This window comes from Cavia porcellus, unplaced genomic scaffold, assembly GCF_034190915.1.
Source record: "Cavia porcellus strain 051 isolate PalLab524CR breed Dunkin Hartley unplaced genomic scaffold, mCavPor4.1 scaffold_1, whole genome shotgun sequence".
NCBI lineage: Eukaryota > Metazoa > Chordata > Mammalia > Rodentia > Caviidae > Cavia > Cavia porcellus.
The window spans coordinates 23,368,751-23,386,090 of NW_026947484.1; the positions used below are offsets into that span (position 1 = coordinate 23,368,751).

The following is a 17,340-nucleotide window of genomic DNA, read 5'->3' on the forward strand; positions in this document are numbered from 1 at the left end:
TTACATATGCTGAGCAAGTGATATACAACTAAGCTATACCCTTATTTCAGAAATTATTACTATTATTTATTTGTTTGTTTGCTTATTCATTTATTTTTGAGATAGGGTCTCATCATGTAGTCCTGGTCAGCTTTGAACTTATCATACCTAACTCATCTGGTTGTAAGGGTTGTGCTAAGTATCAACCACAGGGCCTAGCACATGCTAAATGTTCTACCTCTGTGGTATGTCTTTAGGAGTCCAGTTCTATTGTTTTAAAAATTACATTTAGAACTGAAACTCAAAGCAAATGAAAATCTCATGTTGATTATTAATAGAAAAATATCATCTAACAAAAATTTTATTATGACTGAATAAAAATTTAAAACAGAAACAGTGTATAAAATGCTTTCATCTGTTCTATGGAAAAATAATTTATTTTATACATAATTATTTTATACTGTACAACCTGCATTTCTTCACAAATCAAGTGATAATCATCTGTATTTATATACTTGATTTATTTAAACCTGTGGTAAAAGTACTACATTGATGAACTGGATACTTAGAATGTTAGAGAATCCTAAATTTAGAGTATAAAATCAGTTAACCTAAAATATCTTAGATATATGTTCTACTTTTTTTCTACACATATGAAGTAAATTTTTCAGTTTTTACATTATAAAGAAGACAAGCATTATATATACTGACTCAGTGTTGTCTTTTGATAAATCCTGTTAAATGTTATACTTCTTTATATGTTATTGACTATATATATGAAAATATAAATCAACAATAATTTCAAACTTTAAAACTAGGAAGCTTTAAAAATGAATTCAAATATACAAATTTCAGTCATTCAACATTAATTTTAACCTTTCTTTTGAATGTAAGTAAGATTATCCAAACAAAGCAAATAAAAACAAACCAAATTTTTTAAAGTTCTAGTCCTTACAAATCTTCACTGGCAATAGCTATATGGCAATTTGTTAAGTCTTACATCGTCCTAAATAAAGTTGTAATTTTGACAGTCATTCAGTGTTTTGGTAGTAATAGCTATTTTTTTTATAAAAAATAAAATTATATCACAACCCAAATACACTGTTGGTGATATCATTCTATTCACACTAAATTTTATGTTTTACTTTTAAAAAAATCAAGATGTTCACCCCTATCTGAAATATGTGAATTTTCTCACAGAAGTTACAAAAAAGGGAAGTAATAAGCTAGATTAAGGTAGAAAGTTAGAAGATGGTATACTTTGATTTTTATTCTATAAATTTTTAGTCTCAGATGATTTTAACCCAGAGGTCTGTAACAAGACATCTAGTATTAAAAATCTGAATAAAGTTCCCCAATCACTTTCAAGTCATCCTTTAAATTAGTCTTTGTATTCACCTAACATAGATAAAAACAAACATTTTAAAGCTATTAAATGGCTGGGAAATATGGAAAATAACACTAATATTTACAGCTTTGAAATATTTATAAGCTGCTACTGAAAAGTTCCTTGAAAAATTATGAAAATTATATAAATTGAACCATCTGACAACAACAAAGTATTGTATGGAAAATTTCATGTAGAATAAAAGCTTTTTTTTTATCTTTTTTTTTTTCAATATTGGAATCAAGCTCAGGACTGTGTGCTTGCCAAGTAGTTTCTGTACTACTGAGCTAAATCCCTGCCCCTTTATATAGAATAGAACTGCTTACTCATGTTTTAAACATGGAAGAAGTTTAAATAAAAGAACAGAAAACTGATTTGAAAATATTACCTAATTACTAATTTTACATTTATATACAATTACCATTGTATTAATCTATGCATGGATAAAATTATAGTAGATTAATAAGACTGTTGAATATAGTTTTTTCAATGCAGAAACATGAAATTAATTAGGCTTTGAGCTATATTTCAAATTTATTACAATGCACACAAATATTCTGTAAACCAAATAATCTGTGAATTATTTAAGAATAATACATTTCTTTTGAAAGCACAGCCTGTTGATAGTAAAGCTAAATCACACATTAAAAGGTTAATTATAAAATAACAAAGGCAGAAACAACAATTAGGAGAATAAAGGATCAAACAGATATGCAGATTTAAAATTGTTTATATTGGGAGAATTCATCTTATTTAACATTAAATAATTTCATTTCCCCTACACCACGTTAACCATTAATCTTAAAAACTCACATTGGATTTTTTCAAGTAATTTTTTTTGTTTTACAAAATACTCACACATTAAAAACCAACATTGGTCCTTTATGACATATATGTAAATATTATACAAGATACACAAAACATTATAGCTGATTTCCAACAAAGGACTGAATTCTAGTTACAAAATTATACAAATTTTTTTAATAAAAACCTTGAATAAGACAATTAACAAAGCAGGAGTCTATATGCAAAATAACTATAGAACATGTATCACTAAAAACAGGGTACTGGAAATTTTGAGGTTATAGTTTCATTTCAATTTTTATATTTTATTTAAAAAATGATGTGATTTAAAATATTGTTCCTATAAGTTAAAAAAAAATTGTGTCTGTAAGTTTAAAAAGGGCAACTAAGAGTCACAAACGTGCTCATCAATGTAACACTAATGAGGTTATTCAACTAATCAACATGTAAATTTATCAATCTAAGGAAAAGCCCTTCGTAGCCTTTAATAACTAAGTAATATCTGGTATACTTTTAATATGTTTGAAAAAAAATTTAAGGCTTCTTTTTAAGGAACACATGTTAGGAACTATGCTGTGGAATTTTTCTTTGGTTTCCCAACTAAACACTCACTTGTTTGATGCGATCTGGATTAACGGTGGTCTGGGGTTGTAGAATGCTGACTGGTTCTGTCTTGGCCACATTTTGGGGCATTTCTCGAATTTTTTCTGCAATGAATCCATGAACTGCATTCAGTGCTTCAACTGTTCCCTGGATCAAACACACACGCTCAGTAGTACCTGTAGATAGAAGATCAATTTTGAGCAAACAATTCCATTTTTTAAAAACTACGCTAAAGAATATTGTAATGCCAATAAGATAAAGTAACAGAAAAGGTAGAGCTCTACATACATATCCTTTTTAGCATTTTCATTCATTTTATTCTCACTGTTTCAAAAAGGGTCTCTGGATTTTTTGCAGAATCACAGATGCAGAGAATTTTTGAGTGTATCATGAATTCTTTAATATAACAAAAGCTGAGTATTTGAAGATTTCATTTCATTTCAAGACCTCAGTGGTAGAAACTGGAGACACACAGGTGAAAATCTATGGACCTGTTTTTTCAAAGAGCTTATTCTTTATAGATGGGCACATCAAACTCAATAAAAATAAAACAGTATAATATGAAAAGCAAAGAAGTATTATAATGGGTGGTATAGTGGGTTCATGGGTGAATCCATTGGAAAGTCTACATAGTAAGTAAATTTCTAAATTTGTAACGCCTTCTACTTATGTTGTGTGTTCTTTTAATTAGAGTAATAGTTACTACTTGATGTTTTATATTTATTTTCATGTTTTCACAACTAAAATCTTCAGGTGGACAATTAGCTAATTTTGCTTTGCACTGCAGTACTTCCAGAAACTACTACAGTCTGTGGTACATTAGCATGCACACAATAAATATTTCCTCAGTAAATGAATCAATGCCATCTTTACTGATGATCATAATTTTAATAAAAACCAATTATCAGGATTAAAAGAACATTTAAAATTTTTTGAAATTTGAAATTCATGAGCATTTGATAAAAATATTAGTAATGATGTTTGTCTCTTGCTGAACAGATAAAATGTACACGGAACTAAAATGAAATTGGCTGGGTCACTCACACAGGTTCTGCAATCCACTATGTTTTACTGATATACATTAAAGAAAAGAGAAAAAGTGATTAGTTTTTCAGACTACTGTAAGTTTACTGCAGCAGCCTGAGACTCAATGGTAAGCTCCATGTCCCAAAAGAAAAAATGAACTCAATAATTTCAGTTCTCAGAAATCTTTCTTTTCTAAAGAGTTGTAAAAAAAAATCAAAAGATGATTTTCAAAGTTTGTCAATTCTTTTTGAATTAATATGAATGCTTTCAACTACCTATGATTTATCCTTTTGATGTTTAGTGTTTCAAAATTCTACACCACTCTGTAAAATTTTTAAGTGTATTTCAGTATCTACTAGTTTTATAGAACTTTTCATTATGGTATTTCCAAGCATGCGCAGGACACATGTGGGTTATCCTCACTGCTCTTCCTTGAGTGCTCCCCTCCCCTACCTTCACCTCTTGGATTAGGAAAACTAAAAATAGCAGGCTCTCTTCTACTCCCATGCATGCTGCCTGCTTTTCTTTTTCTTTCTTTCTTCCTTCCTTCCTTCCTCCCTCCCTCCCTCCCTTTCTTTCTTTCTTTCTTTCTTTCTTTCTTTCTTTCTTTCTTTCTTTCTTTCTTTCTTTCTTTCTGATTCCATGTGTTAGGAATCTGTAAAATATTCTTAAAAAATATTTTGAGAGGCAAGGTTATGAAAATACAAATATTCAAAATAATCACAAGTTTACGTTGCTTCAAAAAGTTATGGTATATAAACCATTTTCTAGTTATTTACATTTAAAATAATAATAAAATATTATCATTCTAGAAAATTGAAGAGCTCAAGAATTAGAAAAAATAATTATAGGGATATATAAAAATTAAACGTATTTTATATAACAAATATTCAAAAATAAACTTTTCCTAGTTATAGAACAATTTTAATAGAGAGCAAATATACCTGTCATTTGTAACAAAGCGTAGCATCTGAAAAGTCTAATGTGAGTTTGTTAACTTAACTTTTCTTGTTTCTTTTAACTTTTCTTCATCTTCGTCGTCGTCTTCTTCTTCTTCTTCTTTTTTTTTTTTTTTTTTTTTTTTTTGGTGCCAGGAATCAAACTCAGGACCTTGCACTTGCCAGGCAGGTGCTGTGCCACTGAGCTATATTTTCAGGCCTCACTTTTTTTTTTTTAACTCTTCTCCATATTGCAATTGTGGTTCTTGAGTAAAAGAATACAGTTTATAAAGAAGCTCAAGGGAGATTCTGTAAGACTGTATTAATTATTCAATAAGGAACTACAAAGTGTGGGTACTCAGCAGACAACACAAAACATAGGTCAGATTGCATTACTACTTTTGGAACAACAACCGAACACTTCTATGTGGCTATCCAAAGAGTCTAACTTGGATTTTTAAAACTAAAACATAGCACTACGCAGCTAAAGACCTTGTACAACCCATAGTTATTAAAATTTAGAGTTGATATAATACATCTCACATCTGACCATAAATCCCAATACTGTTCAGATCATATATATTAACAAACAGTAAATAGAAATCACTCAACCACAATGAAATGATTGTCTAAAATTAAATTTTACACATCAATGTGCATAGAAAATTTAATATAGTTTTTGGTTCACAGTTAGCAGTCCAAATGCTCTGATGGTGAAATTCTATAATTTCTATTAGAGCGACTTCAAAAAGAAGAAAGAAAAAACAAAACTGGAAAGCAAAAAAGAAGCATCTGAAGCATCTATCACTGAGAACACTACAATCCTCAGAAGACACACTTGTCATATTCTTCTACTGCATACTAATGGCCTTTTCACTCAAGCAAGACAAAACCATAATTTTTAGGAGGAAATCACAAAAAGGAATCCTGTCAGGTATGTGACCAAACTGTGTAACACAAATGAGTCTATAAATCATAAAAGTTGCTAGATTTTGTCATTTCAAAGGCTTTTAGACTCCATTAGTGTCTAAACTAAATTGCCACTTATTTATCATTTTATTTGCTTAACAGTAGCATTTACTTCTCTTTGCAACAGACTAGTAACAAAAGCTGAAAATAAGCTATATGAAGCTGCATTCCTGTATTTTGCATAATGTTAAAATATAGATGCATAAGAGGGTATCAGTTTTAAATTGCATTTTTAAGGGACAAATTACAAAATTTTTTAACTGATCCCAAGAATGGTCACTGTCAAATACAGAAAAGTGATATGGGAAACCACTTTGCTTCTTTTTTTTTTTTTTTTTTAAACCAGGAGTCAAACTCACGACCTCGAGCTTGTCAGGCAGGCACTTATACCACTGAGCCAAAACCCAAGCCCTTACTTTGCTTCTTGATTTCACAATGCAATGTTGAAAATGCATAAGTTCCTGAAACTAGTTACAGTTATCATACAGGTTTCACAGCAGTTGAATCTAAAATGTATTCTTTCTATGCAGGCTTTGGCAAGCTCCTTAATCAGCCTCTACTCCTGTTTCAGGCTTTCAGGTAGCTGTGCACTAAGCCCTCCCCAGGTCCTCACAACTCTTGTTCACAGAGTATTTCTGACACCCTTTATGTATTGCATTACTACCAACAACAGAAAATGTGTAATAGTCCAATGTTTAAAGATACTGATGTTAGAAAATTACCCTTTATAAATGTAATAAATAATTTAAGCAAAAACCATAAATGCATAATATCATATTATAAAATTTAAAAGGAAAATTTCAATGTATACATCAGAGTGACATCAACTTCCTTTAGGGTCAGCATTTCTAAGACGAAGAATGTGAAAATGACACAGTACGTGCATCATGATGTGACAAAATACAAAGCTCAGGGCCAATCATGAAGGGTGTGCACGAAAGCAACTGAACCTAAGTCCAATGAAGCATTTATACTGCCTTACATTTACAGATGACACTAAAAATAGAGATGACACAATAAGAAAGCAAAGCTATCAATCAAGATTATAAAAGCTTACATAAATTAAGCCAGTTCATCATTAAAGGATTATTCTCCAGACAAAAGAAACCCAAGAGATGCTATGATCCACTGTAACTTAGTTTGACCAAAACCAAATTCAAACAAATTTTATTTGAAGTGAAGCAGGTAAGAACTATTACCTAGTATCAAAGAATTACTATTAATTTTAAATTATGATTATGATGTTACAAAAAAGCATCTTTCTCACTCTTTTCTTTTTTGAGATGCATTGCAGAAACATCCTGATAAAATCACTGGAGCAACCAAAGAAAAGTAAATGAAATATGTATGATAGAATTTTAACATTACTGATACAGACAAAGGGCATAAAGATGTCAACTGTTCTATTCTACTTTTATGCAGGTTTGAAATTTTCATAATAAAATTTATAAGCCTTCCCTGACCTTGTGCCCTTTTCCAGTTATAGTGCTCAAATTTTTATCTCTCAAAATTTTTTGAACTTTACAACTTGTTTTCTATTTCCTCACTATTCAGTCTTCAATCCTATTGAATATGACTTTTACCCCTCAATTCTGCTCTGTTGTGTAACTTGTCCTATAACTCTACTGAACTCATTCATCGGAGTTACAGCTAGATATATTCACTACTTGTGTCTGCATGTTGTTTGCCCCATTGCCAACATATGATATAGTTTACCATTCTGTTCTCGGAACAGTACACATGGCTTCCTGGGTTCTGGATTTTACTCTATTCATTCACTTACTAAACATTTACTGAGTCCCTAATAAGTATTACATAGATGTTGAAGATATAGCAATGATCAAGCAACCTCCTCACTGTCCGAAGGAACTCATAAGTTTGCGTAAATAGACACTATAATAAACAAAATATACAGACAAAATATAAAAAGCAAATAAACACTACTTACAAATGAATGATTACTATCTAAGGCCATTTTATCTACAAAATAATCATAAAGCCAGCAAGTTTATAAGGTTACTCAACATATATGACAACGAATATATTTTAGGAAATGATTTAAAACTATGTTATAAATTACTGTATCTTTATGTCCATAAAAAGGGCAATCAGTAAAAAAAGATCTCAAGCAAAGACACTTACAATAAATAACTCAATAGCTTATTTTTATTTCCAAGATAAAAGCATAGATTAAACATGTAAATAAACACTATTAAGAAAACTGGCGATCAATAGCAGGCTAAAAAAAGATAAAAAGGGGGGGCTGGGGATTTAGCTCAGCGGCATAAGCGCCTGCCTTGCAAGCAAAGAATGCAAAAGACTTTGCTATGTTTCTTATTATACTTATAATACCTTTACAAAGGGCCTGGAACATGATAAGAAGTTCACAAAGGTTTTTCTGAGTAAATGTCCCTGAGTCTAGATTTTCATTAGTTTGGAAACATACTTACACTATCTAGTTATGAAATATGTCAAAATATCACAATATAGTAAATCTGGTAGCATATTTATTAAGACTTTCCTAGTAACCTAGCAACAATACTTTTGTGCTCAAAATGACTTAACTGAAATGCTAATTAACTTTGCAATAGGCAAAAATTGACTTTTAAAATAATATACAATATTTGGTAGTTTTTCCAGTAAAATATAGCAACTTACTGTGCCGGGAAATTACTAATTCCGGATAGCTAACATTCTGGGTGGGCAAAGCTTCTTTCTTTCAACTAAACTTTAGCTTCTACCATTTCAAGAAATATCTCCCAAAATGTTATGTATTTTCAAGTATACTTAATATTTTCTTGGTGCTCAGAATAAATTATATAGTTCTGCACAATAAAGTAGAAATATTTGGATTTATTTATGAATTTATGTATATTGACACACATGGTGCTTCTGCCCTCTTATAAAAATGTATTTGCAATACATTACAGAACACAGGGAATTGGTAGAAATATATATAATATCTTGAACCTTTTATACAGGGCTTTGTGACAGGTGTCTGTACTATTAGGTTTCTTCATCTTTGGTTGTCATTTGTCCTTGATGTTTATTAGAACATCTAGTTACTCTGCTTTTAAACTTCAATGAGTTTATAACCAGCCAAGCAAAGTTGTCTAAATTATATAAGCTATTAATAAAACTTATTACCAACCAGAGAGAATGTTTGATTTTTTGTAAAATCTAATCTGACTGGCATTTTTGAGTGACTGGGGCTTTATTTTTGAAGTTTGGACCAGTAGCACTTTATAAAATATTACTTTAAATATTTTTAAACTTTAAAACTTAATGGAGGAATCTGCATTTCATAAACTGCAACAGAATGTCTTTTCTATAACAAATGAATTTGCAGTCAATTGTTTCAATATCCTCAATCTACAATTGTTACATTGAGCTACATTGTTATGATTTTAAAAAGGGTAGATATTAGCTTATCATTATTTTTTAGTTTAATGATTAGAAGTAAAGAATCAACCATTAGTGGCAGCTAATGTCAGGTTTATTTTGTCAGTATGAAACATGAGTTATTTAAATAAATGGAGGATAACAGCAGAAGCAATGGAAAGATTAACAGATTAAAATTGTTGAATGCTCATACATCACTTCGTTTTACTATACTTCCTTTCCGCACACCATGTTTCATGATTTCTATACTATGCCATCCATAATCATCTATATATGAGAAACATTTATTCCTATGAATGGATTTATAAACAGATTATTTATATGCATTTCTTAGGTTACCACGTTTATTGAAATAAGGACATCAGCAAAAGACCCATTTAAGGAAGTTCATGTGTTTGTTAGATGTAGTAGTAATATAGTTTCATGGTCTCTCAGGAGAAAATATGTATTTCACTCACTGAAAGAGATGAAGTGGTGGCCAGACCTGTAATCCCAGAAGTCGGGAGGCGGAGATAGGAGGATAATAAATTCACCTGGGCAACTCAGCAAAACCCTATCTCAAAACAAAAGGGATAGTAATGTAGTTAAGTAGTAGAGGGTCCTTTAGTCCAGTTTCAGGTGAGACACACACATAAACACACACACATACCCAGAGAATGGTTAAATTACAGTTTAAAGCAATTTTATAATTTCCATATCAGAATATTTTTCTAATTGCTTTAAACAATGATTATACTTTCTTATGTTTACAAATCAGTTTATCATTTATACAAAATACACATATTAACAATATAATTATAAATTATCTAATATAAAATTTTATATACAACCAGATATTTACAATATAAATTCTTACTTACTGTTCACAATAAGCAGGACAGGTAGTATTATCTTCACACTATAGATACGAAAGTGAAACTAACACAGTAAATGCTGAAACAAGGTCCTGTCAAATAATGATGTGTGTCTCAAGTACACCACATACTTTCTGAAAACTTAACAGTAGGCCTAGCAGCAAATTAAAATACTTAATAAAGTCACATGTTTCAGCTTGTTTTGGAAAAATAATTCCAAGACTGAAAGCTTTTATTTTTTCTTCTTCTTTTTTTTTTTTTTTGTGGTGCAGGGGTTGAAACCAGTGCCTTGTGCATGCAACGGAAGAGCCCACTGAGCCACATCCCCAGCTCTGAAATTCTTAAAAATACACTAAGTCATGTCACTTCATAGTTTTAATCTAACTCTGACATGAAAATGAGAGAAATGACTGGTCTTCCTTGAATAGACGAGACCATCATGAAAGATGGTTAAAAATTGTGGGGCTACTAATATATTTTTTAAAATGTTTTAAGATCAACAAATGAACTTGCAAAAAACTGTCATAAAAATTATTTCAGCTTTTACACTACTGTAAGCCTTAATATTAAAATATATCCAAGCAAGCCAAAGGGTAAGTGTATAGTTTTCTGAAAATCTAAAAGATACTCATTCTTCAGCAACTTGAAAAACAGAAAATTAATGGCAAGCAAATTTCACACTGCTGAGCTCCACATTACTTGTTCAATGTCTTATGCATGCAAATGGCCTACTAATTTAAATAGCCATTCTCATAATGAAACATTATCTGCACAGGAAATTTTAACTTCTGAAGAACCCTGAAACCAGACCTATCCAAAACTTTAACAATAATTGTTCACATATGTATTGTAATATATCTCCAGATGCTAAGCTGTGAAGCAATGCAAAAGTTCATAATGACAGCTGGCCATTTTTTCTTAATACACTTTTATTCTAAATTCAAGGTCATTACAACAATTCTAGTTTGATCAATATTACTACCTTTTAACTTTAACATGAATTACATGTACATATAATTGCCAAGACAAAATTCATTAAAAGTTTAACTACATTCTGATACATACAAATAAAAATTCGCTGGCTTTTCACCATCCTAATCATGGTTATCATTTCTGACACTGATTATTATTCTTAATTTCTGCTATCTTTATGTACTAATGGAAATTTCCTTGCATAATTTTTCAGACTACACTTGGGAGCTGTAGAAACGCTCTGCAACAAATACAGGCTATAGGATCAAGGTCAGAAATTCAGCGGTGTGATCAGCTATGGAACATGCAGGAAAGTCATGTGAAGCTAGTGTCGGGTACACCAACAGGTGTGTGGGCAGAGCAACAGATTGGAGAACAGTTACCTGAGGGGGGAAAACAAAGCTACGTTTGGTGATAATCCCATTTTTGACATTTAACAAAGTTACCACCTTTGAGATCCAAAAAAGACTAAGCAGTAACTATTCCTTATTTTCTAAAAAAAATTATGTAGAGAATGATTCCTTCTGTAGAATGATCCCACAGTTAATAAGGCAAGGACTATAAGCTCACAAGATTCAAGAATGAATGAATGATTAAAGTCAAGGGATGATTTGTAAGTCTAAAACTGATGAACACATGCACTATAGTAAGAAAAGACAGAAGTATGAAGAACCATGACCCCAACTTGCTTAGAGAAGAAAAATGCAAGAATAAATACATGAAGTATGGGCAAATGACAGAATGATAAAAGTATATATAATTTTGATTAAAAATTAAAGAGTATAACTTTGGGGTACAGTTTATGTGTTTAAATATTACGTACAATGCAATATTTTACATACAATGTAATTCTGCCCATTTTAACCACTTTAAATATGTAATGTAGTAGCACTAATTATATTCAAATTGTTATCCAAGAACTATTTCCAAATTTTTTCACAATTCTAAATATGAGCTCTGTTACTATTATAAATAAATCTCCTTCTCAGATGCCCTGTTAACCTTTAATCTACTTTTACTCCCTATAAATCTGTCTAATCCATGTATTTAAAACAGGTAGAATAATAGTATTTTTTTTTTTTTTGGTGCGGCTTTATTTTACTAGGATGCTTTCAAGGTTCATTCCTACTATAAAACACATTGAAAATTCAATCTTTTTGACTGAATAATCATTCCATTTTGTGTATGTATCACAAGTTTTCCATCTAGCTGTTTGTGGATGCATAACTTGTTTACACTTCTTGGCTTTTATGAATAACACTGGTATTAGTTTCTAATTTTGTTCTTTCTCAAGACGGTTTTCTCTGTTGGTACATTTTGTAATTGACAGTCCTTTCTGTTGTAAGTTTTTAGAAGTTGTTATCATTCTGGATCTTAAGTTTTTTTTAAAATTTCTATTTTTTATTCATATGTTACATCCCTTGTGGGGAGTTCCTATATGTATATATTTATGTATATATCTTAATTCTTTTTTACTTTTTCTTCTCTTTCCCTCCAACCCACTTATCTCCTTTGTCCCCTCTTTTTCCAAAATCCCCCATTTCCTTAACTTTTATTTTGGTTTCTCTTATAAGAGAAGTTTATGTGTCTGATTTATTTCACTTAGCATTATGGTTTAAAGTACATCCATTTTCCTACAAGTAATTCAAGTTTATTATACATTACAGAAGAGTAACTCTTCACTGTACATAAATATACTTTATGAATTCATGTGTTGATAACACATATAGGTCACTTCCAAGATACAGCTATTAAGAATTGTACTGGTACAGGGTGAGTATGTGTGTATCACTGAAAAATGATGTCTCCTCAGGAAGATACCTAGAAGGGGAATAGTTAAGTCAAATGCAATTTCTATTTTTAGCTTGGATACTGAACTTCACGACTCATGTCTAAGTATTTTCTCCTCTTTCCTGCAGTTGTGTTTTCACTTTCTTTCATTCACTGGTTTTAAAATGTTAATTAGGTCAAGTTTATTCTTTTTCCTTCCGTTGTTGCTTTTTGTGATGTGTCAAAGAACTTATTCTCCAAATCCAAAGTCACAAAGAACTACCTGTATGTTTCCTTCTAGATTTTTATAGTTTTAACTCCTAGATTTAGATTGCTTCATGTTTTGTTTTGAGTCTCTTAGTTAACTCTCATTGGTGAGAGAGACTGTCATTATGTTACACAGGCTGGTTTCATACTCTTGGGCTCTCGCCATCTCCCTGTCTCATTTTCCTAAGCAGTTAAACTACAGATGCATGACACTATACCTGGCATTGTTTAAGTTTTGTATGTAAAGTGCAATAGTGTTCTGACTCCATTCTTATGCCTGTGGAAATTGTTTGTCCAGTACCAACTTTTGAAGAAACTTCTTTTCACAGAAGGGAGCTGATACCCTTGTCAAATAGGTCATCACTGCCTGATGTTTATTTCTGAACTCCAATAATATTCTATTATTCTTATGTCTATGCTTACACAAATAAGCATATTTGTGTATGTTTTGATTAGAGAGGTGTTGCAGTAAGTTCTGTAATGAGAAAATGTTAGTCCTCAGTTCTGTTTTCTTCTTTTTCAATATTGTTTTACATATTTAGTAATCTTTACAATTCTGTATGAATTCAGGTTTTCATTTGTGGAAAAAAAAGCTTTGAAATTCTGATAAGAATTAAAATCAATCTATAGATTGCTTTCAGTAATACTAACATCTTAGTATTCAGTCTTTCTACCCAGGAAATGGGTTGCCTTTCATTTCATTACAACTTGTTTTTTATCTCTTTATTGAAGGCATTTTATTATTTTAGATTCCACAGGAAATGAATTACTTTATAACCTCCTTTTCAAATAGTTGATTGCTAGTGTAGAGTAACACATTTTTTTCTTATATCCTACAATTTTCCTGAATTTATTAGTTTTAAAAGCTTTCTTGCAGATTCTTTGGAGTTTACTATACATAGCATCACTTTCTTTACAGAGATAGTTTTATTGATTTCAATTAGGACAGCTTTTTGTTTGCTTGTTCCTTTATTTTGGCTAGAAGTACCAGTATCATGCTGTACAGCAGTGGTGAAAACAGACATCACTGTCTCATTCCTCATCACAGAGGAAAATTTTTGGTAATTACTATTGTGATATCAGCTGTGAGTTTTCTCTTTATCCTGTTGACAAAAACATTTTCTCAAGAAAATATTACCACTACATCTTGATGCTCATTGCTCTTCTAGGGTATTAAAGTCTGTGACAATGATACTGAGAACAAATAACAAAATATGTGAGTAGTTATAGCATACTATCATATATCTACGTTAAAAATGGTTTTGGGGCTGAAGGTGAGAATAGAAGTTGTTCAAAATTCACACTGGCTTAAAGTTGTATTATTTTTCATGAATAATGAATCTTTGTATCATTCAATATTGAGAAATAAATAATTACAAAAGAAAGAATATCAGAACATAAGAGTTATTAGGCTAAAGTTGACACATGAAAACAGTTAATACATGAACTGGATACCTTTATGACTGCAGCTTAGAAAGGCTGGTTGTTTTGTGACACAATGAACCAAATTTAGTTGATTTATCTATTGTAATTCTAAAATATATATGTTTTGTAATTTTATAAACTAGGTTCCCATATTTCTGTAACTGCAATTCTTCTTTTGAATAAACCTCTGCTCTTTACCTCTTTTATTCTGAATTATTAAAATGTTATGAGTGAGGCTTGTCACACCTGGAAGAATCTCAGGTTAGACATTAGTTGAGATATAACAGGCAGGTATTCCCTGTCAGATGCATGCACACACTGACATAGAAATACACAATTACACACAGCCTCAAAACTCAACTCTCCGGATGGTCCTGTTGACTTCTAATCCAGTTGAAGACAGATTCTTGGACTCCTGGTCACTCACTGGCCTCTGATCTATGTGATGACAGATAACTGGCTGTGTCACCCTTTGGCTTTTCCTTCAAAAGGGATTTCTTAGTTTTTGGTTTCCTATCTGCCATCCATGCAGTCTGGACTTCTGCCTCTACTCAATAACTTGCTCCCTATAAATAAGTCCTTGAGCAGTCCTCACTTTGTTTCAACCAACTCATCCCCAACTACTAGTAACCACAACTCCTTAATATATTATTACCTGCATCCTTCCCCCATCAAAGACTACCAAGTAATATCAAGAACTATACAAGAAGTAACAGTAAATTCATACCAATAATAACCTGGACCAGATGCCCATTTCCTCGTAAGTGGCCATCATTCCTCTTACTCTATATATGTAAGTTATAAGAAATGTTTTTCTTCAGTTACCAACAACAGACTCTCACCTCCAAGTCTTTCCTATATCCCTGAACCTCACCTGATCCCTTACCTCTCCTGTTTTCCTAACACTCTTCACAGTGTCCTTTGTTGTCTGCTTCAGCATATGCCCCATATTCAGACACCTTTTTATACAAGGCTCCTGTTAGCTTTGTCTGTTAGATAAAACTTGGCTGCTCCCCAATCTCCCTGTGAAGCACGGACTACTATCACATTTCTTTCTTCTCAAATCCTACTTTACTTTGAATCAAAAATGTTTAGTTATATTCCTGGGTCCAATTTGCCACTTCTTTTTTCTTTTTTGTTATCCTTTCTCCTTTTCTTTTAAATAGTTTGGAATAAAAACTTCAACAGGTATTCAACAAGCACAAAAGGTGAGTAAAGGAGTTGCTAAAGCTTCCAGGCAAGACAGAATGGCAGACATACTGCTAAGTTTCTTGAAATAAAGAAAAGCAACCGGTATTTTTGTGTTTCATATCCTTTCCATGTTTTCTTAATTTCTTGAAATTTCTTTTTCTGGATTCCCCACTGCTACTCTCTTCTAAGATAATTCTCATTTATTTTCATGTTTGTAAATATTATAAAAACATAGTATGTACTAATTTATTCTCTTTCTACCTACACTTTCCTAGTTCATTGTCTAAACAGGCCCTTTTCCTGTTCGGTCTTCGGTCTTCGTGAAGTCTGCTATGGTCTGCTAACAGTCTGCTAATTTTGCCACAGACTGCTGTTTTCCTGCTTTACTTTTTGCTCTTCTACTTCTTAGTCCTCACTCAGAGTAATTTTTAGAGCACGCAAATCATAGGTAATTTATTCATTTAAAACCAGTCACTTTTCACCTAAAGTTAGAGTTAAATCTAAACTCTTTATTCCAGCTTTCACATCTATCACAAGCCTCTGCTTAGCTCTCGGTCCTCATCTCATGTTACATTCACTGTCTTTTTCTGTACTCCAGGGAGGCAGGTCTTTTTTAGTTACTGAAACATGCCATCTGTGTCCTCACTTAGACCTTTTTTTCCTGCTGATCTGTATCCTGGGAATCTAGTTCCTCTGGCTTTTCCCATGGCAGCTCCTTTCTTACATACAGGCTTTAGCTCTATAACATCCATCAGAGAAGTCTCTCTGAGCACCACACAGTAGTCAATTACTACCTCACACTACGATCTATGCTTCTTCGCTTTCTCCATGACCTTCACCACTCTCTGAAACTGTTGTCATTTGTTTACTTCATCGTTAGTCTCTCTGGTGGAATCAAAGGTCAAAGACGACAGGAACTTGAACTGTTTTTTTCACAGGTGTATCTCCAGTCCAGTACTTCACAGACTACTAAGAAATAACTATTCACTTACTGAATTAAAACTATGCCCTTAGGTGACCCACAAAATAAAATTTTATTATGTGGACTACATGAAAATACAAACTAAATGTCAAAAGAAGGAAAATATGAATGAAATGACACATAGAAAGGCAGACTATGATTTGTTTCTTTTTTGCATACAATGATAGTAAATATAAATAGTTAAGAAAAATGTTATTATTTTTTAAAAAACTATTAGATTATATTAGAACTAAGAAAAATATTAATAGACTGATCATAACCAATTCTATGTAATAACTGAAATATATGAGTTTGAAAAAAAATTTTTCTTCTACTTTAATAGGTGAAAAAGAAAAGTGTTAGTAAGGAATTTTTCTATAGAGCCATATGAACATATTTATTTATTCTGTGAGCCTCTAATAGGCCCAGATAAACTATCACTTTGCAAATATATGTAATTTGTAAGTTGGACCAAAATATTGTGAAAATATTACTTGTTATTAAATAGTAAAATAATTTTATTGAAAGTGAAACTATTCCTAGAGTTTTGTTACTATTAGGGCAAGATTACAGACATCCATATGTGTTATAAGCAGATGCAGTATATTATTGCACATAAATACCACAGAAACATAAAGGATATAATCAAATTTGACATTAAGGAAGAGTGAATTAGTCTACGTACTTTACAGATAATCTTATATCTTGCTAAGACCTATAAAAGTCCTTAAAGGTTGATCATAGGGAAATTTCAGGCCTGATTTGAAAGATAAAAACATTGAAAAATACACT

At 31.5% G+C, this 17,340-nt stretch overlaps 1 protein-coding gene across 5 annotated transcripts in view; it reads right to left on the reverse strand.

Moving 5' to 3' along the window:
- Positions 1–17,340, reverse strand: part of Nova1 (NOVA alternative splicing regulator 1) — a 136,969-nt gene that overhangs the window by 24,850 nt on the left and 94,779 nt on the right. For all 5 annotated transcript variants that reach the window (XM_023562864.2, XM_003464760.4, XM_063246344.1 and 2 more), the window contains one exon: positions 2,783–2,949. In XM_023562864.2, the coding sequence (XP_023418632.1) occupies positions 2,783–2,949 (167 nt within the window). The remainder of the gene's footprint in view (positions 1–2,782; positions 2,950–17,340) is intronic.